Source organism: Somniosus microcephalus, chromosome 4, assembly GCF_052327205.1.
Source record: "Somniosus microcephalus isolate GS21.2 chromosome 4, FLI_Smic_1.0, whole genome shotgun sequence".
Lineage (NCBI taxonomy): Eukaryota > Metazoa > Chordata > Chondrichthyes > Squaliformes > Somniosidae > Somniosus > Somniosus microcephalus.
Window position 1 is genome coordinate 97,401,494 of NC_140990.1, and position 24,050 is coordinate 97,425,543.

Genomic DNA, 24,050 nt, shown 5'->3' on the forward strand with positions numbered 1-24,050 from the left:
TGTTCCACCCTCCATAATTTTGAGCTCATCCAAAATTCTGCTGCCCATATCCTAACTCGCACCAAGTCCCGTTCACCCCTCTGCTCGTTGACTTACATTGGTTCCCGGTCTGGCAATACCTCAATTTTAAAATTCTCATCCTTGTGTTCATATCCCTCCATGGTCTCGCCACTCCCTATCTCTGTAACCTCCTCCAACCCTCCGAGAACTCAGCGTTCCTCCAATTCTGGCCTCTTGCGCATCCTCTATTTTAATCGCTCCACCATTGGCGGCCAAGCCTTCAGCTGCCTGGGCGCTAAGCTCTGGAATTCCCTCCCTAAACCTCTCCACCTCCTCCTTTAAGACCCTCCTTAAAACCTACCTCTTAGACCAAACTTTTGGTCATCTGTCCTAATATCTCCTTGTGTGGCTCGATGATAATCGCTCCTGTGAATCTCCTTGGGACGTTTTACTCCGTTAAAGGTGCTATATAAATGCACGCCATTGTTGTTGTGATGGAGAGCGGCGGGGGGTGTGTGGTGAATAGGGTTCTCAATCCTCCCGCTTCCGGTGGGAGTCTACCCGAATGGGCGATTGGACTCCCGAGCCCTTCTGTTGGTGACTCGGGAAAATCGGTCCATGAATGTGTGGTTCGCACATGCGCAGTACCCCGGCTGTCTTGGCTTGCAGCTAAACCGGGTTGTCTGAGCCCTGCTGCTGCCGCCTCCCTTATTCGGAACTCACCGCTTCCTTACTGGTTGTGAGGATGGTGGCACTGGGGCCAACAAAAAATGCCTAGAAACTCGGTAAGTCCTGAGAGAGCAACACAAATTGGGGGAGGGAGAGAGAGAAACACAAACTGGGAGGGAGAGAGAGAGACAGAACAACACAAACTGGGGAGGGAGAGCGAGAGAGGCAGAACAACACAAACTGGGGAGGGAGGGAGAAACACAAGCTGGAGGGAGGGAATGAGCAACACAAACTGGAGGGAGGGAGGGAGGGAGAAACACAAACTCTGCAGTTCTGCCACATCCAGTCATGAATGGTGGTGGACAATTAAAGAGTGACTGGGAGGGGTAGGCTCCTTGAACACCTCCATCCTCAATGATGGTGGAGCCCAGCACGTGAGTGCAAAAGTCAAGGCTGAAGCGCTCGCAACCACCTTCAGCCAGAAGTGCCGAGTGGATGATACATCTTGGCCTCCTCCTGAGATCCCCACCATCACGGATGCCAGTCTTCAGCCAATTCGATTCATTCCACATGATATCAAGAAACGGCTGAGCACAAAGGCTATGGGCCCTGACAACATCCTGGCTATAGTGCTGAAGACTTGTGCTCCAGAACTAGCCGCGCCTCTAGCCAAGCTATTCCAGTACAGCTACAACAGTGGCATCTAACCGACAATGTGGAAAACTGCCCAGGTATGTCCTGTCCCCAAAAAGCAGGACAAATCCAACCCGGCCAATTACCGCCCCATCAGTCTACTCTCAATCATCAGCAAAGTGATGGAAGGTATCATCAACAGTGCTATCAAGCGGCACTTACTTACCAATAACCTGCTCACCGATGCTCAGTTTGGGTTCCGCCAGGACTATTCAGCTCCAGACCTCACTACAGCCTTGGTTCAAACATGGAAACAAGAGCTGAATTCCAGAGGTGAGGTGAGATCAAAGCAGCATTTGACCGAGTATGGCATCAAGGAGTCCGAGTAAAATTGAAGTCAATGGGGATCACCACTGGCTGGAGACATGCCTAGCATGAAGAAGGATGGATGTGGTTGTTGGAGGCCAGTCATCTCAACCCCAGGACATCGCTGCAGGAGTTCCTCAGGGCAGTGTCCTAGGCCCAACCATCTTCAGCTGCTTCATCAATGACCTTCCCTCTATCATAAGGTCAGAAGTGGGGATGTTCGCTGATGGTTACGTAGTGTTCAGCTCCATTTATAATTCCTCAGATAATGAAGCAGTCCATGCCCACATGCAGCAAGATCTGGACAACATCCAGGCTTGGGCTGATAAGTGGCAAGTAACATTAGCACCACACAAGTGCCAGGCATTGACCATCTCCAACAAACAAGAGTCTAATCACCTCCCCTTCACATTCAATGGCATTACCATCGCCGAATCCCCCACCATCAACATCCTGGGGATCACCATTGACCAGAAACTTAACTGGACCAGCCACATAAATACTGTGGCAACAAGAGCAGGTCAGAGGCGCTAGGTATTCTGTGGCGAGTGTCTCACCTCCTGACTCCCCAAAGCCTTTCCACCATCTACAAGGCACAAGTAAGGAGTGTGATGGAATACTCTCCACTTGCCTGGATGAGTGCAGCTCCAACAACACTCAAGAAGCTCGACACCATCCAGGACAAAGCAGCCCATTGATTGGCACCCCATCCACCACCTTAAACATTCACTCCCTCCACCACCGGCGTACCGTGGCTGCAGTGTGTACCATCTACAGGATGCACTGCAGCAACTCGCCAAGGCTTCTTCGGCAGCACCTCCCAAACCCGCAACCTCTTCCACCTAGAAGGACAGGGGCAGCAGGGAAGACCACCACCCCCAAGTTCCCCTCCGAGTCACACACCACCCCGACTTGGAAATATATTGTCATTCCTTCCAGTGTTCCCTCTAATTTTTTTTTTTTTGGACCGTGCAGCCCATTCAAAATTCCACTGAATGTTTTTCCCTTTAATAGACGGCTGCACGGGAGCTCCCGAGCACTGCGTAGCTTCAAGGGAACATTGGTTCCTTCATCGTCGCTGGGTCAAAATCCTGGAACTCCCTCCCTAACAGCACTGTGGGAGTACCTTCACCACAAGGACTGCAGCGGTTCAAGGAGGCGGCTCACCACCACCTTCTCAAGGGCAACTAGGCATAGGCAATAAATGCTGGCCTTGCCAGCGATGCCCACCTCCCGTGAAGGAATAATATAAAAATAACTAGAGGGGGAGAGAAACACAAACTGGGCGAGGGAAGAGTTCGAGTCGGCCTGTGATGTGCACTGTTGTATAATGTGTTTTATTACAAGAGTCAGGCAGCTTTGGTGCTTTTCCCTGAGGATTGAGCCTCACCTCCCTGAAGCTCGGCTTCAGTGGTGGGGTGTGGGAGTCAGTGAATTCAGTTAGATTTGGTTTTGGTTTTAATTACTATTATTATGATAACGTGCTGTGTATTGTAAAAAGTCCGAAAATTGTACAAAATCTTTAGTTAGAAGTTGCTTATATTAATGATGCTTTTGTTGAATCAGTGGTGTTTATTTGGTGTTTCTCATTGCGGTCGATACTGTAGGAACACCGCAGAAATAGTTTTTATTTAAACATTACTCATTCTTAAATCTTTCTTTTGTGTTCCTTCTTTGAGCTGTAAATTATGTTATTCAGCTCACTACAAAACAAAAAAGCCAAATAATTTATTTGGGGCTTGGTGATTCTAAGTCACTCAACTAAGGTAAATGCAATAACATTTGCAATCAGTGGGCAAATAGCACATGATCAAATGCCGAGTGGTGTCATGTGATCAAATGCCATGTCTTCTCTCTTAGGCAGTCCCTCGGAACCGAGGATGACTTGCTTCCACACTAACAATGAGTTTGCAGGTGACTGATGAGTCCAATGCGGGACCTACAGTCTCTGTCACAGGTGGGGCAGACGGTGGTTGAAGGGGCGGGTGGGTGGGGTGCTTGGGTTGACGTGCGCTGCCTGCGCTTGGCTTCCGCTTGCTCCCGGCGAAGAGACTCGAGGTGTTCGGCGCCTTCCCGGATGTTTCTCCTCCACTTTGTGTGGTCTTGGGCCAGGGATTCCCAGGTGTCGGTGGGGATGTTACACTTTTTCAAGGAGGCTTTGAGGGTGTCCTTGAAGCGTTTCCTCTGCCCACCTGGGGCTCTCTTGCCGTGTCGGAGCTCCGAATAGAGCGCTTGTTTTGGGAGTCTCGTATCGGGCATGCGGACAATGTGACCCATCCATCGGAGCTGATCGAGCGTGGTCAAAGCTTCGATGCTGGGGATGTTGGCCTGAGCAAGAACACGGACGTTGGTGCGCCTATCCTGCCAATGGATTTGCAGGATCTTGCGGAGGCAGCGTTGGTGGTACCTCTCCAGAGCTTTGAGGTGCCTGCTGTACATGGTCCATGTCTCTGAGGCATACAGCCATGACCAAATCTCCAGGAATGCGTCAAACCAGAGTTGGCAACCCTAGTGGGGCAGACACTGACCTTTTACCCTCTCCTCTTTGTGATTGGGGCTGGCTGGATCAGACACTGACCTTTCACGCTCTCTCTCTGATGGGGGAGTGGGTCAGATACTGACCTTTCAGCCAGTGTCGCTGCTCCTGATCATCACAACAACAACAACTTGCATTTATATAGTGCCTTTAACGTAGTAAAACGTCCCACGGCGCTGACCTGGGATTGAGAGAGGGAACATCAGCCAGGATACCCAGGCTCACTTCACTGCCAGTTCACCACTTTGAAGTGCAGTCACCATTGTTATGGCATTTCATGCACAGCAAGATCTCACACGCAGTTAATGAGTGGAATGACCACTGATCATGTTTTTTGGTGGTGGTTATTCAAGTGCTGGAGTGGGGCCCGGGCCCGAACCCACGACCCTCTGACCCAGAGAGGAGAGAGCGGCCCACTGAGCCAAACTGACACTTGGGTAGGCAGGACATGGGGCGTGACACCCTCCTCGCCTGACCCCGGTCAGCACCCGCCGAACTTTCCAGCAAGAGTCACTGGACAGTGATCAGGAGCAGGACCCCTGGCTGATTCGTTGCCTTTCCCTAACCCAGGGGTGCGCTGAGGCCAAATGTTGCCCCTTCCCCCTGACCCCCACGCCCACCCCTAGCTGGGATCAGCTAACTGGGCATCGCACCTCAGGAAGGATAGATTGGCCTTGGAGGGGGAGCAGCGCCGATTCACCAGAATGATCCTGGGGCTAAAAGGGTTAAATTATGAGAACAGGTTGCACAGACTAGGCTTGTATTCCCTTGAGTATGGAAGATTAAGGGGTGATCTAATCGAGGTGTTTAAGATGAATAAAGGATTTGATAGGGTAGAGAGAGAGAGAAACTATTTCCTCTGGTGGGGGGGGGGGTGACTTCAGAACAATGGGCTGAATGGCCTCCTCCAGTTCCTATGTAACAACCTCGAGGGGCTGAATGGCCTCTTCCTGTTCCTATGTAACAACTTCGAGGGGCTGAATGGCCTCCTCCTGTTCCTATGTAACAGCCTCGACGGGTTGAATGGCCTCCTCCTGTTCCTGTGTAACAGGCCCGAGAGGCTGAATGGCCTCCTCCTGTTCCTATGTAACAGCCTCGAAGGGCTGAATGGCCTCCTCCTGTTCCTGTATAACGGGCTCGAGGGGCTGAATGGCCTCCTCCTGTTCCTGTGTAACAGGCCCGAGAGGCTGAATGGCCTCCTCCTGTTCCTATGTAACAGCCTCGAAGGGCTGAATGGCCTCCTCCTGTTCCTGTATAACGGGCTCGAGGGGCTGAATGGCCTCCTCCTGTTCTCATGTAACAGGCGCGAGGGGCTGAATGGCCTCTTCCTGTACCTATGTAACAGGCTTGATGGGCTGAATGGCCTCCTCCTGTTCCTATGTAACAACCTTGGGCTGAATGGCCTCCTCTTGTTTCCGATGTAACAGGCCCGACTCTGCAGTTGTGTACGCAGCGCTCCTCAGTTTGTGCGTCACCCCAGCATACGTTGCATATCGCTGTTTTCAATTTATTTTCCCTCCGCAGGTCCAGTACCCCTCGGCCGATTGCCATCACTTCTCCCTCGAGCAGAGGTAAGTGAACTGGGCGTGCAGCCTATCTCTGGTCAGAGTCGTCTTGCTGCGGTTCATTTCCAGCCGCCTTCCTTTCTCTTTCTATCTGATCACCCGGGTGTGTGAGACAAAGACCCAGCCCCGCGATGACGAATCTCTAAACCCACACAGACAGGGTTTATGCTTGCCCATTGCCCACAAATCCTCATTGAGACACATCCCTCTTGCCTAGATCCAGACAGAGCGTGGATGTAGACTGGGAGAGCCACGGATTCGGAACCCACTGAACATGCGTTTAACCTGCTGAAAACCACCTATCGTTCCCCAGCACAGAGCGCTGGTCCTATGTAACAGGTTTAAGGGGCTGAATGGCCTCCTCCTGTTCCTATGTAACAGGTTTAAGGGGCTGAATGGCCGGTTCCTATTCCTATATAACAAGCTCGAGGGTCTGACTGGCCTCCTATTTTATGTAACAGGCTCGAGGGGCTGAATGGTCTCCTGTTCCTATGTAACAGGGTCAAGGGGCTGAATGGCCTCCTGTTCCTATGTAACAGGTTTGAGGGGCTGAATGGTCTCCTGTTCCTATGTAACAGGGTCAAGGGGCTGAATGGTTGTCTTCTGTTTCTATGTAACAGGCTTGAGGCTGAATGACTCCTGTTCCTCTAACAGGTTTGAGGGGCTGAATGGCCTCCTCCTGTTTCTATGTAACAGGCTCGAGGCTGAATGACCTCCTCCTGTTCTTATGTAACAGGTTTGAGGGGCTGAATGGCCTCCTCCTGTTTCTATGTAACAGGCTCGAGGCTGAATGACCTCCTCCTGTTCCTATGTAACAGGTTTGAGGGGCTGAATGGCCTCCTCCTGTTTCTATGTAACAGGCTCGAGGCTGAATGACCTCCTCCTGTTCCTATGTAACAGGTTTGTCCAGCTGGACCACCCTGGAGCGATAGCTTGTAGGATCTACAGGAGCTGAATGCATAGTCCTCCCAACCCCTGGCTCGGTCTGCCCGTCTGGGTCCCATTAGGGAGACAGGCTGCTGGTCAATCATTAGCAGGGCTTGGGGGACAAGTGCAGAGCTGCCCGGTTCAGGTGTCACCCGGCAGAGTCTGGCCACAGAGCGGTGGGTCAGTTCTGACGTCTCGCAGGCAGGCCCGTCGCTCTTGGATTAATTTAAATAGAAGAACCCCGGTTGGTCAAGTCCTTTCACCGAGTCCAGCGCCGAGAGGTGGGGTGGGATCGTGGCCTAGGTTTGTTCTGTGGCTGCTGGAAGTGGAGGAGCGCGCTTAATGCCCTTTTGTTTCGTGCTGGGAGGGGAATGGTTTGCTCGGTTTGTCGGTGGAAGCAGTTCGTCGATAACACTGAATCTTGTCTTCTCTTTACCACTTCCCACCAGTCACGCCAAAACAGACTCCTCAAAGCAGCGGGTCGTGCAGTGTGAACACCACTTCAAGCAGGTACGTGCTGGAACAGTCTGAGTGCTGGATCACATCAGCCAATGAAGAACTTTTCTGAAGTGTAGTCACTGTTGTAATGTAGAAAACATGGCAACCGATTTGCGCACAGAACGATCCCACAAACAGCAATGTGATAAATGACCAGGTCATCTGTTTTAGTGACATTGGTTGAGGGAGCCCCAGGACTCCCCTGCTCTTCTTCCAGTCGTGGCCGTGGGATCTTTTACGTCCACCCGAGAGGGCAGACGAGACGGGGCCTCGGTTTAACGTCTCATCCAAAAGGTGGCACTTCTGTCAGTGCAGCTCAGTACCAATTGTAGCTCCCCTCCTATTGCCAGCCCCAGCTGGGATCAACTGGGTGGATGGAACCTGGGCTCTTCCTGCTCTGTGTGAGGCTCCGTACCAATTGACCCCTACCGCCCCTTTCCCTACCCTGCGCCAAGCTAGCATTAACTGACTGGGGATGGAAGCAGGTACCCCCACCCGCCCCCCTCAGTTCTGTGGGGCTCATTACCACACCAAGCAGGGCCTCTATGCTGAGTGGACAGCAGCAACGTGTCGATCCAGGGATCGATGTGCTGCGGGCAGGATTGAAGGCAGATGTGGGGTCAGCGGTGACGTGCGTCCGAGGGAGAGGGCAGGAGTGAGAATCTCAGGAATGTGACAGTGGGCTGACCTGATGGTTATTGTTCTCCCCCACACTCAGCAGACCTAACGAGCCAGTTAGTGTGTGAATGGAATCCCGTTGTGACCCGTCTAGAGAATGTGAAGGGATTTCACACTGTGCCACACCTTCCAGTGTCTCACCACCCGAGCTATTAAAATGCGTGCAGGGACAGTGAACGCAACTTCCCTTATCCCGACAGTAATGCACAGGTGAAAGAAGGAAAGACTTGCATTTATACAGCAATGACCTCAGGACGTCTCAAGTGCTTTACAGCCAATTAAGAACTTTTGAAGTGTAGTCGCTGCTGTAATGTAGAAACCTGGCTGCCAATTTGCGCACAGCAAACGCCCACAAAAAGCAATGTGATAATGACCAGATCATCTGTTTCTTTAATAATGTTGATTGAGGGATAAATCTTGGCCCCAGGACACTGGGGAGAACTCCCCTGCTCTTCGAAATAGTGCTCATGGGATCTTTTATGTCCACCCTTGAGAGCAGACGTTGCATCGGTTTAACATCTCATGCGAAAGACGGCACCCCTGACAGTGCAGCGCACCCTCAGTACGGCACTGGAGTGTGTGGGGGTGGGGAGGCTCACCGCAGTGCACAAAGAATTTATCCAGTGAGTCATTGAGCCCCACACAGAGCAAGAAGGGCCCAGGCTCCATCTGCCCCACCCCATCTTGGATTGAAGGGGGTTCGGGCGATCCCCAATGGGATGTTGAAGGGGGTTCGGGCGATCCCCAATGGGATGTTGAAGGGGGTTCGGGCGATATCCAATGGGATGTTGAAGGGGGTTCGGGCGATCCCCAATGGGATGTTGAAGGGGGTTCGGGCGATACCTAATGGGATGTTGAAGGGGGTTCGGGCGATATCCAATGGGATGTTGAAGGGGGTTCGGGCGATACCTAATGGGATGTTGAAGGGGGTTCGGGCGATACCCAATGGGATGTTGAAGGGGGTTCGGGCGATGCCCAATGGGATGTTGAAGGGGGTTCGGGCGATGCCCAATGGGATGTTGAAGGGGGCTCGGGCGATGTCCAATGGGATGTTGAAGGGGGTTCGGGCGATATCCAATGGGATATTGAAGGGGGTTCTAACATTTCCTGAGCTGATTCCTGTTTTCCTGCCTCCACGTTCCTTCAAACAGCAGGCCTGAGTCAGCAGGACAATTTTCTGGGAGCAGCGTGTCCAGGTCGGGTGGTCTTCTGGTAAGTACCTTCATTCTACAGTCACCGTACAGTGTGATTGCTCTCACCCCTGGTGTCTCCGTACAGTGTGACTGCTCTCTCCTCTGGTGTCTCCGTACAGTGCGACGGCTCTCACCTCTGGTGTCTCCGTACAGTGTGACTGCTCTCTCCTCTGGTGTCTCCGTACAGTGCGACGGCTCTCACCTCTGGTGTCTCCGTACAGTGTGACTGCTCTCTCCTCTGGTGTCTCCGTACAGAGTGACTGCTCTCTCCTCTGGTGTCTGCGTACACTGTGACTGCTCTCTCCTCCGGTGTCTCCGTACAGTGTGACTGCTCTCTCCTCTGGTGACTCCGTACAGTGTGACTGCTCTCTCCTCCGGTGTCTCCGTACAGTGTGACTGCTCTCTGCTCCGGTGTCTCCTTACACTGTGACTGCTCTCTCCTCCGGTGTCTCCGTACAGTGTGACTGCTCTCTCCTCCGGTGTCTCCGTACAGTGTGACTGCTCTCTCCTCCGGTGTCTCCGTACAGTGTGACTGCTCTCTCCTCCGGTGTCTCCGTACAGTGTGACTGCTCTCTCCTCCGGTGTCTCCGTACAGTGTGACTGCTCTCTCCTCCGGTGTCTCCGTACAGTGTGACTGCTCTCTCCTCTGGTGTCTCCGTACAGTGTGACTGCTCTCTCCTCTGGTGTCTCTGTACAGTGTGACTGCTCTCTCCTCTGGTGTCTCCATACAGTGTGACTGCTCTCACCCCTGGTGTCTCTGTACAGTGTGACTGCTCTCTCCTCTGGTGTCTCCGTACAGTGTGACTGCTCTCACCTCTGGTGTCTCCATACAGTGTGACTGCTCTCACCTCTGGTGTCTCCATACAGTGTGACTGCTCTCTCCTCCGGTGTCTCCGTACAGTGTGACTGCTCTCTCCTCCGGTGTCTCCGTACAGTGTGACTGCTCTCTCCTGCGGTGTCTCTGTACAGTGTGACTGCTCTCACCTCTGGTGTCTCCGTACAGTGTGACTGCTCTCTCCTCTGCTGTCTCCGTACAGTGTGACTGCTCTCACCCCTGGTGTCTCCGTACAGTGTGACTGCTCTCACCTCTGGTGTCTCCGTACAGTGTGACTGCTCTCTCCTCCGGTGTCTCCGTACAGTGTGACTGCTCTCTCCTCCGGTGTCTCCGTACAGTGTGACTGCTCTCTCACTCCTGGTGTCTCCGTACAGTGTGACTGCTCTCTCACTCCTGGTGTCTCCGTACAGTGTGACTGCTCTCTCCTGCGGTGTCTCTGTACAGTGTGACTGCTCTCACCCCTGGTGTCTCCGTACAGTGTGACTGCTCTCACTCCTGGTGTCTCCGTACAGTGTGACTGGTGTCTCCGTACAGTGTGACTGCTCTCTCCTCTGGTGTCCCCGTACAGTGTGACTGCTCTCTCCTCTGGTGTCTCCATACAGTGTGACTGCTCTCACCCCTGGTGTCTCTGTACAGTGTGACTGCTCTCTCCTCTGGTGTCTCCATACATTGTGACTGCTCTCACCTCTGGTGTCTCCATACAGTGTGACTGCTCTCACCTCTGGTGTCTCCGTACAGTGTGACTGCTCTCACCTCTGGTGTCTCCGTACAGTGTGACTGCTCTCTCCTCTGGTGTCTCCGTACAGTGTGACTGCTCTCACCCCTGGTGTCTCTGTACAGTGTGACTGCTCTCTCCTCTGGTGTCTCCGTACAGTGTGACTGCTCCCACCCCTGGTGTCTCCGTACAGTGTGACTGCTCTCACCTCTGGTGTCTCTGTACAGTGTGACTGCTCTCTCCTCTGGTGTCTCCGTACATTGTGACTGCTCTCACCCCTGGTGTCTCCGTACAGTGTGACTGCTCTCACCTCTGGTGTCTCCGTACAGTGTGACTGCTCTCATCCGGTGTCTCCGTACAGTGTGAATGCTCTCTCCTCTGGTGTCTCCGTACAGTGTGACTGCTCTCTCCTCCGGTGTCTCCGTACAGTGTGACTGCTCTCTCCTCTGGTGTCTCCGTACAGTGTGACTGCTCTCTCCTCTGGTGTCTCCGTACAGTGTGACTGCTCTCACCTCTGGTGTCTCTGTACAGTGTGACTGCTCTCTCCCCTGGTGCCTCCGTACAGTGTGACTGCTCTCTCCTCTGGTGTCTCCGTACAGTGTGACTGCTCTCACCTCTGGTGTCTCTGTACAGTGTGACTGCTCTCTCCTCTGGTGTCTCCGTACAGTGTGACTGCTCTCACCTCTGGTGTCTCTGTACAGTGTGACTGCTCTCTCCCCTGGTGCCTCCGTACAGTGTGACTGCTCTCACCCCTGGTGTCTCCGTACAGTGTGACTGCTCTCACCCCTGGTGTCTCCGTACAGTGTGACTGCTCTCACCTCTGGTGTCTCTGTACAGTGTGACTGCTCTCTCCCCTGGTGCCTCCGTACAGTGTGACTGCTTTCACCACTGGTGTCACCGTACAGTGTGACTGCTCTCACCCCTGGTGTCTCCGTACAGTGTGACTGCTCTCACCCCTGGTGTCTCTGTACAGTGTGACTGCTCTCACCCCTGGTGTCTCCGTACAGTGTGACTGCTCTCTCCTCTGGTGTCTCTGTACAGTGTGACTGCTCTCTCCTCCGGTGTCTCCGTACAGTGTGACTGCTCTCACCTCCGGTGTCTCCGTACAGTGTGACTGCTCTCTCCTGCGGTGTCTCTGTACAGTGTGACTGCTCTCACCTCTGGTGTCTCCGTACAGTGTGACTGCTCTCACCTCTGGTGTCTCCGTACAGTGTGACTGCTCTCTCCTCCGGTGTCTCCGTACAGTGTGACTGCTCTCTCCTGCGGTGTCTCCGTACAGTGTGACTGCTCTCTCCTGCGGTGTCTCCGTACAGTGTGACTGCTCTCTCCTCTGGTGTCTCCGTACAGTGTGACCGCTCTCACCTCTGGTGTCTCCGTACAGTGTGACTGCTCTCACTCCTGGTGTCTCCGTACAGTGTGACTGCTCTCTCCTGCGGTGTCTCCGTACAGTGTGACTGCTCTCACCTCTGGTGTCTCCGTACAGTGTGACTGCTCTCAGCCCTGGTGTCTGCGTACAGTGTGACTGCTCTCTCCTCCGGTGTCTCCGTACAGTGTGACTGCTCTCTCCTCCAGTGTCGCCGTACAGTGTGACTGCTCTCACCTCTGGTGTCTCCGTACAGTGTGACTGCTCTCTTCTCTGGTGTCTCGTACAGTGTGACTGCTCTCACCTCTGGTGTCTCCGTACAGTGTGACTGCTCTCTCCTCTGGTGTCTCGGTACAGTGTGACTGCTCTCACCCCTGGTGTCTCCGTACAGTGTGACTGCTCTCACCTCTGGTGTCTCCATACAGTGTGACTGCTCTCTCCTCTGGTGTCTCCATACAGTGTGACTGCTCTCTCCTCTGGTGTCTCCATACAGTGTGACTGCTCTCTCCTCCGGTGTCGCTGTACAGTGTGCCTGCTCTCACCTCTGGTGTCTCCGTACAGTGTGACTGCTCTCTCCTCTGGTGTCTCCGTACAGTGTAATTGCTCTCACCCCTGGTGTCTCCGTACAGTGTGACTGCTCTCTCCTCCGGTGTCTCCGTACAGTGTGACTGCTCTCTCCTCCGGTGTCTCCGTACAGTCTGACTGCTCTCTCCTCTGGTGTCTCCGTACAGTGTGACTGCTCTCTCCTCTGGTGTCCCCGTACAGTGTGACTGCTCTCTCCTCTGGTGTCTCCATACAGTGTGACTGCTCTCACCCCTGGTGTCTCTGTACAGTGTGACTGCTCTCTCCTCTGGTGTCTCCGTACAGTGTGACTGCTCTCACCTCTGGTGTCTCCATACAGTGTGACTGCTCTCACCTCTGGTGTCTCCATACAGTGTGACTGCTCTCACCTCTGGTGTCTCCATACAGTGTGACTGCTCTCTCCTCTGGTGTCTCCATACAGTGTGACTGCTCTCACCTCTGGTGTCTCCATACAGTGTGACTGCTCTCACCTCTGGTGTCTCCATACAGTGTGACTGCTCTCACCTCTGGTGTCTCCATACAGTGTGACTGCTCTCTCCTCTGGTGTCTCCGTACAGTGTGACTGCTCTCACCCCTGGTGTCTCTGTACAGTGTGACTGCTCTCTCCTCTGGTGTCTCCATACAGTGTGACTGCTCTCACCTCTGGTGTCTCCATACAGTGTGACTGCTCTCACCTCTGGTGTCTCCATACAGTGTGACTGCTCTCTCCTCTGGTGTCTCCGTACAGTGTGACTGCTCTCACCCCTGGTGTCTCTGTACAGTGTGACTGCTCTCTCCTCTGGTGTCTCCGTACAGTGTGGCTGCTCTCTCCTCTGGTGTCTCCATACATTGTGACTGCTCTCACCTCTGGTGTCTCCATACAGTGTGACTGCTCTCTCCTCTGGTGTCTCCATACAGTGTGACTGCTCTCTCCTCCGGTGTCTCCGTACAGTGTGACTGCTCTCTCCTCCAGTGTCTCCATACAGTGTGACTGCTCTCTCCTCTGGTGTCTCTGTACAGTGTGACTGCTCTCTCCTGCGGTGTCTCTGTACAGTGTGACTGCTCTCACCTCTGGTGTCTCAGTACAGTGTGACTGCTCTCTCCTCTGGTGTCTCTGTACAGTGTGACTGCTCTCACCCCTGGTGTCTCAGTACAGTGTGACTGCTCTCTCCTCCGGTGTCTCCGTACAGTGTGACTGCTCCCACCTCTGGTGTCTCCGTACAGTGTGACTGCTCTCACCTCTGGTGTCTCCGTACAGTGTGACTGCTCTTTCCTCTGGTGTCTCCATACAGTGTGACTGCTCTCTCCTCTGGTGTCTCCGTACACTGTGACTGCTCTCTCCTCTGGTGTCTCCGTACAGTGTGACTGCTCTCTCCTCCGGTGTCTCCGTACAGTGTGACTGCTCTCACCTCTGGTGTCTCCGTACAGTGTGACTGCTCTCTCCTCCGGTGTCTCCGTACAGTGTGACTGCTCTCACCTCTGGTATCTCAGTACAGTGTGACTGCTCTCACCTCTGCTGTCTCCGTACAGTGTGACTGCTCTCTCCTGCGGTGTCTCTGTACAGTGTGACTGCTCTCACCCCTGGTGTCTCCGTACAGTGTGACTGCTCTCACCTCTGGTGTCTCCGTACAGTGTGACTGCTCTCTCCTCCGGTGTCTCCGTACAGTGTGACTGCTCTCTCACTCCTGGTGTCTCCGTACAGTGTGACTGCTCTCTCACTCCTGGTGTCTCCGTACAGTGTGACTGCTCTCTCCTGCGGTGTCTCTGTACAGTGTGACTGCTCTCACCCCTGGTGTCTCCGTACAGTGTGACTGCTCTCACTCCTGGTGTCTCCGTACAGTGTGACTGGTGTCTCCGTACAGTGTGACTGCTCTCTCCTCTGGTGTCCCCGTACAGTGTGACTGCTCTCTCCTCTGGTGTCTCCATACAGTGTGACTGCTCTCACCCCTGGTGTCTCTGTACAGTGTGACTGCTCTCTCCTCTGGTGTCTCCATACATTGTGACTGCTCTCACCTCTGGTGTCTCCATACAGTGTGACTGCTCTCACCTCTGGTGTCTCCGTACAGTGTGACTGCTCTCACCTCTGGTGTCTCCGTACAGTGTGACTGCTCTCACCCCTGGTGTCTCTGTACAGTGTGACTGCTCTCTCCTCTGGTGTCTCCGTACAGTGTGACTGCTCCCACCCCTGGTGTCTCCGTACAGTGTGACTGCTCTCACCTCTGGTGTCTCTGTACAGTGTGACTGCTCTCTCCTCTGGTGTCTCCGTACATTGTGACTGCTCTCACCCCTGGTGTCTCCGTACAGTGTGACTGCTCTCTCCTCCGGTGTCTCCGTACAGTGTGACTGCTCTCTCCTCTGGTGTCTCCGTACAGTGTGACTGCTCTCTCCTCTGGTGTCTCCGTACAGTGTGACTGCTCTCACCTCTGGTGTCTCTGTACAGTGTGACTGCTCTCTCCCCTGGTGCCTCCGTACAGTGTGACTGCTCTCTCCTCTGGTGTCTCCGTACAGTGTGACTGCTCTCACCTCTGGTGTCTCTGTACAGTGTGACTGCTCTCTCCTCTGGTGTCTCCGTACAGTGTGACTGCTCTCACCTCTGGTGTCTCTGTACAGTGTGACTGCTCTCTCCCCTGGTGCCTCCGTACAGTGTGACTGCTCTCACCCCTGGTGTCTCCGTACAGTGTGACTGCTCTCACCCCTGGTGTCTCCGTACAGTGTGACTGCTCTCACCTCTGGTGTCTCTGTACAGTGTGACTGCTCTCTCCCCTGGTGCCTCCGTACAGTGTGACTGCTTTCACCACTGGTGTCACCGTACAGTGTGACTGCTCTCACCCCTGGTGTCTCCGTACAGTGTGACTGCTCTCACCCCTGGTGTCTCCGTACAGTGTGACTGCTCTCACCCCTGGTGTCTCTGTACAGTGTGACTGCTCTCACCCCTGGTGTCTCCGTACAGTGTGACTGCTCTCTCCTCTGGTGTCTCTGTACAGTGTGACTGCTCTCTCCTCCGGTGTCTCCGTACAGTGTGACTGCTCTCACCTCCGGTGTCTCCGTACAGTGTGACTGCTCTCACCCCTGGTGTCTCCGTACAGTGTGACTGCTCTCTCCTCTGGTGTCTCTGTACAGTGTGACTGCTCTCTCCTGCGGTGTCTCCGTACAGTGTGACTGCTCTCACCTCCGGTGTCTCCGTACAGTGTGACTGCTCTCACCTCTGGTGTCTCCGTACAGTGTGACTGCTCTCTCCTCCGGTGTCTCTGTACAGTGTGACTGCTCTCACCTCTGGTGTCTCCGTACAGTGTGACTGCTCTCTCCTCCGGTGTCTCCGTACAGTGTGACTGCTCTCTCCTGCGGTGTCTCGGTACAGTGTGACTGCTCTCTCCTGCGGTGTCTCCGTACAGTGTGACTGCTCTCTCCTCTGGTGTCTCCGTACAGTGTGACCGCTCTCACCTCTGGCGTCTCCGTACAGTGTGACTGCTCTCACTCCTGGTGTCTCCGTACAGTGTGACTGCTCTCTCCTGCGGTGTCTCCGTACAGTGTGACTGCTCTCACCTCTGGTGTCTCCGTAAAGTGTGACTGCTCTCAGCCCTGGTGTCTGCGTACAGTGTGACTGCTCTCTCCTCCGGTGTCGCCGTACAGTGTGACTGCTCTCACCTCTGGTGTCTCCGTACAGTGTGACTGCTCTCTCCTCTGGTGTCTCGTACAGTGTGACTGCTCTCACCTCCGGTGTCTCCATACAGTGTGACTGCTCTCTCCTCTGGTGTCTCGTTACAGTGTGACTGCTCTCACCCCTGGTGTCTCCGTAAAGTGTGACTGCTCTCACCTCTGGTGTCTCCATACAGTGTGACTGCTCTCTCCTCTGGTGTCTCCATACAGTGTGACTGCTCTCTCCTCTGGTGTCTCCATACAGTGTGACTGCTCTCTCCTCCGGTGTCGCTGTACAGTGTGCCTGCTCTCACCCCTGGTGTCTCCGTACAGTGTGACTGCTCTCACCTCTGGTGTCTCCGTACAGTGTGACTGCTCTCACCTCCGGTGTCTCCGTACAGTGTGACTGCTCTCACCTCTGGTGTCTCCGTACAGTGTGACTGCTCTCTCCTCTGGTGTCTCCGTACAGTGTAATTGCTCTCACCCCTGGTGTCTCCGTACAGTGTGACTGCTCTCTCCTCCGGTGTCTCCGTACAGTGTGACTGCTCTCTCCTCCGGTGTCTCGGTACAGTGTGACTGCTCTCTCCTCCGGTGTCTCCGTACAGTGTGACTGCTCTCTCCTCTGGTGTCTCCGTACACTGTGACTGCTCTCACCTCTGGTGTCTCCGTACAGTGTGACTGCTCTCACCTCTGGTGTCTCCGTACAATGTGACTGCTCTCATCCGGTATCTCCGTACAGTGTCACTGCTCTCACCTCTGGTGTCACCGTACAGTGTGACTGCTCTCTCCTCTGGTGTCTCCGTGCAGTGTGACTGCTCTCACCTCTGGTGTCTCCGTACAGTGTGACTGCTCTCACCCCTGGTGTCTCCGTACAGCGTGACTGCTCTCACCTCTGGTGTCTCCGTACAGTGTGACTGCTCTCATCCGGTGTCTCCGTACAGTGTGACTGCTCTCTCCTCTGGTGTCTCCGTACAGTGTGACTGCTCTCACCCCTGGTGTCTCCGTACAGCGTGACTGCTCTCACCTCCGGTGTCTCCGTACAGTGTGACTGCTCTCTCCTCCGGTGTCTCCGTACAGCGTGACTGCTCTCACCTCTGGTGTCTCCGTACAGTGTGACTGCTCTCTCCTCTGGTGTCTCGGTACAGTGTGACTGCTCTCACCCCTGGTGTCTCCGTACAGTGTGACTGCTCTCACCTCTGGTGTCTCCATACTGTGTGACTGCTCTCTCCTCCGGTGTCTCCGTACAGTGTGACTGCTCTCTCCTCCGGTGTCTCCATACAGTGTGACTGCTCTCTCCTCCGGTGTCTCCGTACAGTGTGACTGCTCTCACCTCTGGTGTCTCCGTACAATGTGACTGCTCTCATCCGGTGTCTCCGTACAGTGTCACTGCTCTCTCCTCTGGTGTCACCGTACAGTGTGACTGCTCTCTCCTCTGGTGTCTCCGTGCAGTGTGACTGCTCTCTCCTCTGGTGTCTCCGTACAGTGTGACTGCTCTCATCCGGTGTCTCCGTACAGTGTCACTGCTCTCACCTCTGGTGTCTCCGTGCAGTGTGACTGCTCTCACCTCTGGTGTCTCCGTACAGTGTGACTGCTGTCAACTCTGGTGTCTCTGTACAGTGTGACTGCCCTCACGTCCGGTCTCTCCGTACAGTGTGACGGTTCTCTCCTCTGGTGTCTCCGTACAGTGTGACTGCGCTCACTCCTCGTGTCTCCGTACAGTGTGACTGCTCTCTGCTCCGGTGTCTCAGTACAGTGTGACTGCTCTCTCCTCTGGTGTCTCCGTACAGTGTGACTGCTCTCACCCCTGGTGTCTCCGTACAGTGTGACTGCTCTCTCCTCCGGTGTCTCCGTACAGTGTGACTGCTCTCACCCCTGGTGCCTCCATACAGTGTGACTGCTCTCTCCTCCAGTGTCTCCGTACAGTGTGAATGTTGTCACCTCTGGTGTCTCCGTACAGTGTGACTGCTCTCTCCTCTGGTGTCTCCGTACAGTGTGACTGCTGTCACCTCTGGTGTCTCCGTACAGTGTGACTGCTGTCACCTCTGGTGTCTCCGTACAGTGTGACTGCTCTCTCCTCTGGTGTCTCCGTACAGTGTGACTGCTGTCACCTCTGGTGTCTCCGTACAGTGTGACTGCTGTCACCTCTGGTGTCTCCGTACAGTGTGACTGCTCTCACCCCTGGTGTCTCCGTACAGTGTGAGTGCTCTCACCTCTGGTGTCTCCGTACAGTGTGGCTGCTCTCACCTCTGGTGTCTCCGTACCCTGTGGCTGCTCTCTCCTCTGGTGTCTCCGTACAGTGTGGCTGCTCTCACCTCTGGTGTCTTCGTACAGTGTGACTGCTCTCTCCTCTGGTGTCTCCGTACACTGTGACTGCTCTCACCTCTGGTGTCTCCGTACACTGTGACTGCTCTCACCTCTGGTGTCTCCGTACAGTGTGACTGCTCTCTCCTCTGGTGTCTCCGTACAGTGTGACTGCTCTCACCCCTGGTGTCTCCGTACAGTGTGACTGCTCTCTCCTCCGGTGTCTCCGTACAGTGTGACTGCTCTCACCTCTGGTGTCTCCATACAGTGTGACTGCTCTCTGCTCTGTTGTCTCCGTACAGTGTGACTGCTCTCTCCTCCGGTGTCTCCGTACACTGTGACTGCTCTCACCTCTGGTGTCTCCATACAGTGTGACTGCTCTCTCCTCTGTTGTCTCCGTGCAGTGTGACTGCTCTCTCCTCCGGTGTCTCCGTACAGTGTGACTGCTCTCACCTCTGGTGTCTCCATACAGTGTGACTGCTCTCTCCTCTGTTGTCTCCGTACAGTGTGACTGCTCTCACCTCTGGTGTCCCCGTACAGTGTGACTGCTCTCTCCTCCGGTGTCTCCGTACAGTGTGACTGCTCTCTCCTCTGGTGTCTCCATACAGTGTGACTGCTCTCTCCTCTGGTGTCTCTGTGCAGTGTGACTGCTCTCTCCTCTGGTGTCTCCGTACAGTGTGACTCCTCTCTCCTCTGGTGTCTCCGTATAGTGTGACTGCTCTCTCCTCTGGTGTCTCCGTACAGTGTGACTGCTCTCTCCTCCGGTGTCTCCGTACAGTGTGACTGCTCTCTCCTCTGCTGTCTCCGTACAGTGTGACTGCTCTCACCTCCGGTGTCTCCGTACAGTGTGACTGCTCTCTCCTCCGGTGTCTCCGTACAGTGTGACTGCTCTCTCCTCCGGTGCCTCCGTACAATGTGACCGCTCTCTCCTGTGGTGTCTCCGTACAGTGTGACTGCTCCCACCCCTGGTGTCTCCGTACAGTGTGACTGCTCTCTCCTCTGGTGTCTCCGTACAGTGTGACTGCTCTCTCCTCCGGTGTCTCCATACAGTGTGACTGCTCTCTCCTCTGGTGTCTCCGTACAGTGTGACTGCTCTCTCCTCCGGTGTCTCCGTACAGTGTGACAGCTCTCTCCTCTGCTGTCTCCGTACAGTGTGACTGCTCTCACCTCCGGTGTCTCCGTACAGTGTGACTGCTCTCTCCTCCGGTGTCTCCGTACAGTGTGACTGCTCTCACCCCTGGTGTCTCCATACAGTGTGACTGCTCTCTCCTCTGCTGTCTCCGTACAGTGTGACTGCTCTCACCTCTGGTGTCTCCGTACAGTGTGACTGCTCTCTCCTCCGGTGTCTCCGTACAGTGTGACTGCTCTCACCTCTGGTGTCTCCGTACAGTGTGACTGCTCTCTCCTCTGGTGTCTCCGTACAGTGTGACTGCTCTCACCTCTGGTGTCTCTGTGCAGTGTGACTGCTCTCTCCTCTGGTGTCTCCGTACAGTGTGACTGCTCTCACCTCTGGTGTCCCCGTACAGAGTGACTGCTCTCACCTCTGGTGTCTCCGTACAGTGTGACTGCTCTCACCTCTGGTGTCTCCGTACAGTGTGACTGCTCTCTCCTCCAGTGTCTCCGTACAGTGTGACTGCTCTCACCTCTGGTGTCTCCGTACAGTGTGACTGCTCTCACCTCCGGTGTCTCCGTACAGTGTGACTGCTCTCACCTCTGGTGTCTCCATACAGTGTGACTGCTCTCTCCTCTGGTGTCTCTGTGCAGTGTGACTGCTCTCTCCTCTGGTGTCTCCGTACAGTGTGACTGCTCTCACCCCTGGTGTCTCCGTACAGTGTGACTGCTCTCTCCTCTGTTGTCTCCGTACAGTGTGACTGCTCCCACCCCTGGTGTCTCCATACAGTGTGACTGCTCTCTCCTCTGGTGTCTCCATACAGTTTGACTGCTCTCACCCCTGGTGTCTCCGTACAGTGTGACTGCTCTCTCCTCTGGTGTCTCCGTACAGTGTGACTGCTCTCTCCTCTGGTGTCCCCGTACAGTGTGACTGCTCTCTCCTCTGGTGTCTCCGTACAGTGTGACTGCTCTCACCCCTGGTGTCTCTGTACAGTGTGACTGCTCTCTCCTCTGGTGTCTCCGTACACTGTGACTGCTCTCACGTCCGGTGTCTCCGTACAGTGTGACTGCTCTAACCCCTGGTGTCTCCGTACAGTGTGACTGCTCTAACCCCTGGTGTCTCCATACAGTGTGACTGCTCTCACCTCTGGTGTCTCCGTACAGTGTGACTGCTCTCACCTCTGGTGTCTCCGTACAGTGTGACTGCTCTAACCCCTGGTGTCTCCGTACAGTGTGACTGCTCTCTCCTCCGGTGTCTCCGTACAGTGTGACTGCTCTCAGCTCTGGTGTCTCCGTACAGTGTGACTGCTCTCTCCTCTGGTGTCTCCGTACAGTGTGACTGCTCTCTCCTCTGGTGTCTCCGTACAGTGTGACTGCTCTCTCCTCTGGTGTCTCTGTACAGTGTGACTGCTCTCACCTCCGGTGTCTCCATACTGTGTGACTGCTCTCACCTCTGGTGTCTCCGTACAGTGTGACTGCTCTCACCTCTGGTGTCTCCGTACAGTGTGACTGCTCTCTCCTCTGGTGTCTCCGTACAGTGTGACTGCTCTCTCCTCCGGTGTCTCCGTACAGTGTGACTGCTCTCACCTCTGGTGTCTCCGTACAGTGTGACTGCTCTCTCCTCTGGTGTCTCTGTACAGTGTGACTGCTCTCACCTCTGGTGTCTCCGTACAGTGTGACTGCTCTCACCTCTGGTCTCTCCGTACAGTGTGAGTGCTCTCTCCTCTGGTGTCTCCGTACAGTGTGACTGCTGTCACCCCTGGTGTCTCCGTACAGTGTGACTGCTCTCTCCTCCGGTGTCCCCGTACAGTGTGACTGCTCTCTCCTCCGGTGTCCCCGTACAGTGTGACTGCTCTCTCCTCTGCTCTCTCCGTACAGTGTGACTGCTCTCTCCTCCGGTGTCCCCGTACAGTGTGACTGCTCTCTCCTCTGGTGTCTCCGTACAGTGTGACTGCTCTCACCCCTGGTGTCTCCGTACAGTGTGACTGCTCTCTCCTCCGGTGTCCCCGTACAGTGTGACTGCTCTCTCCTCTGCTGTCTCCGTACAGTGTGACTGCTCTCTCCTCCGGTGTCCCCGTACAGTGTGACTGCTCTCTCCTCTGGTGTCTCCATACAGTGCGACTGCTCTCACCTCTGGTGTCTCCGTACAGTGTGACTGCTCTCACCTCTGGTGTCTCCGTACAGTGTGACTGCTCTCACCTCTGGTGTCTCCGTACAGTGTGACTGCTCTCACCTCCGGTGTCTCTATACTGTGTGACTGCTCTCACCTCTGGTGTCTCCGTACAGTGTGACTGCTCTCACCCCTGGTGTCTCCGTACAGTGTGACTGCTCTCACCCCTGGTGTCTCTGTACAGTGTGACTGCTCTCTCCTCTGGTGTCTCCGTACAGTGTGACTGCTCTCTCCTCTGGTGTCTCCGTACAGTGTGACTGCTCTCACCTCTGGTTTCTCTGTACAGTGTGACTGCTCTCACCCCTGGTGTCTCTGTACAGTGTGACTGCTCTCTCCTCTGTTGTCTCCGTACAGTGTGACTGCTCTCTCCTCTGGTGTCTCCGTACAGTGTGACTGCTCTCTCCTCCGATGTCTCCGTACAGTGTGACTGCTCTCTCCTCTGTTGTCTCCGTACAGTGTGACTGCTCTCTCCTCCGGTGTCTCCGTGCAGTGTGACTGCTCTCTCCTCTGGTGTCTCCGTACAGTGTGACTGCTCTCTCCTCTGTTGTCTCCGTACAGTGTGACTGCTCTCTCCTCCGGTGTCTCCGTACAGTGTGACTGCTCTCTCCTCTGGTGTCTCCGTACAGTGTGACTGCTCTCTCCTCCGGTGTCTCCGTACAGTGTGACTGCTCTTTCCTCTGGTGTCTCCGTACAGTGTGACTGCTCTCTCTTCTGGTGTCTCCGTACAGTGTGACTGCTCTCACCTCTGGTGTCTCCGTACAGTGTGACTGCTCTCTCCTCCGGTGTCTCCGTACAGTGTGACTGCTCTTTCCTCTGGTGTCTCCGTACAGTGTGACTGCTCTCTCTTCTGGTGTCTCCGTGCAGTGTGACTGTTGTCACCACTGGTGTCTCCGTACAATGTGACTCCTCTCTCCTCTGGTGTCTCTGTGCAGTGTGACTGCTCTCTCCTCTGGTGTCTCCGTACAGTGTGACTGCGCTCACTCCTCGTGTCTCCGTACAGTGTGACTGCTCTCTCCTCTGGTGTCCCCGTACAGTGTGACTGCTCTCTCCTCTGGTGTCTCCGTACAGTGTGACTGCTCTCTCCTCTGCTGTCTCCGTACAGTGTGACTGCTCTCACCCCTGGTGCCTCCATACAGTGTGACTGCTCTCTCCTCCAGTGTCTCCGTACAGTGTGAATGCTGTCACCTCTGGTGTCTCCGTACAGTGTGACTGCTCTCACATTCGGTGTCTCCGTACAGTGTGACTGCTGTCACCTCTGGTGTCTCCGTACAGTGTGACTGCTCTCACCTCTGGTGTCTCCGTACAGTGTGGCTGCTCTCTCCTCTGGTGTCTCCGTACAGTGTGGCTGCTCTCTCCTCTGGTGTCTCCGTACACTGTGACTGCTCTCACCTCTGGTGTCTCCGTACAGTGTGACTGCTCTCACCTCTGGTGTCTCCATACAGTGTGACTGCTCTCACCTCTGGTGTCTCCATACAGTGTGACTGCTCTCTCCTCTGGTGTCTCCGTGCAGTGTGACTGCTCCCACCCCTGCTGTCTCCGTACAGTGTGACTGCTCTCAGTCCTGGTGTCTCCGTACAGCGTGACTGCTCTCACCTCTGGTGTCTCCGTACAGTGTGACTGCTCTCTCCTCTGGTGTCTCCGTACACTGTGACTGCTCTCTCCTCCGGTGTCTCCCTACAGTGTGACTGCTCTCTCCTCCGGTGTCTCCGTACAGTGTGACTGCTCTCACCCCTGGTGTCTCCATACAGTGTGACTGCTCTCTCCTCTGGTGTCTCCGTACACTGTGACTGCACTCTCCTCCGGTGTCTCCCTACAGTGTGACTGCTCTCTCCTCCGGTGTCTCCGTACAGTGTGACTGCTCTCACTCCTGGTGTCTCCGTACAGTGTGACTGCTCTCTCCTCTGCTGTCTCCGTACAGTGTGACTGCTCTCACCCCTGGTGTCTCCGTACAGTGTGACTGCTCTCATCCGGTGTCTCCGTGCAGTGTGACTGCTCTCTCCTCTGCTGTCTCCGTACAGTGTGACTGCTCTCACCTCTGGTGTCTCCGTACAGTGTGACTGCTCTCTCCTCCGGTGTCTCCGTACAGTGTGACTGCTCTCACCTCTGGTGTCCCCGTACAGAGTGACTGCTCTCACCTCTGGTGTCTCCGTACAGTGTGACTGCTCTCACCCCTGGTGTCTCTGTACAGTGTGACTGCTCTCTCCTCTGGTGTCTCCGTACACTGTGACTGCTCTCACGTCCGGTGTCTCCGTACAGTGTGACTGCTCTAACCCCTGGTGTCTCCGTACAGTGTG

General features: G+C 54.8%; 1 protein-coding gene across 2 annotated transcripts in view; it reads left to right on the forward strand.

Moving 5' to 3' along the window:
- Window positions 1–24,050, forward strand: part of LOC147119549 (uncharacterized) — a 101,019-nt gene that overhangs the window by 40,567 nt on the left and 36,402 nt on the right. For both annotated transcript variants that reach the window (XM_085983752.1, XM_085983753.1), the window contains 3 exons: window positions 5,729–5,775; window positions 7,146–7,206; window positions 9,024–9,084. In XM_085983752.1, the coding sequence (XP_085839878.1) occupies window positions 5,729–5,775; window positions 7,146–7,206; window positions 9,024–9,084 (169 nt within the window). The remainder of the gene's footprint in view (window positions 1–5,728; window positions 5,776–7,145; window positions 7,207–9,023; window positions 9,085–24,050) is intronic.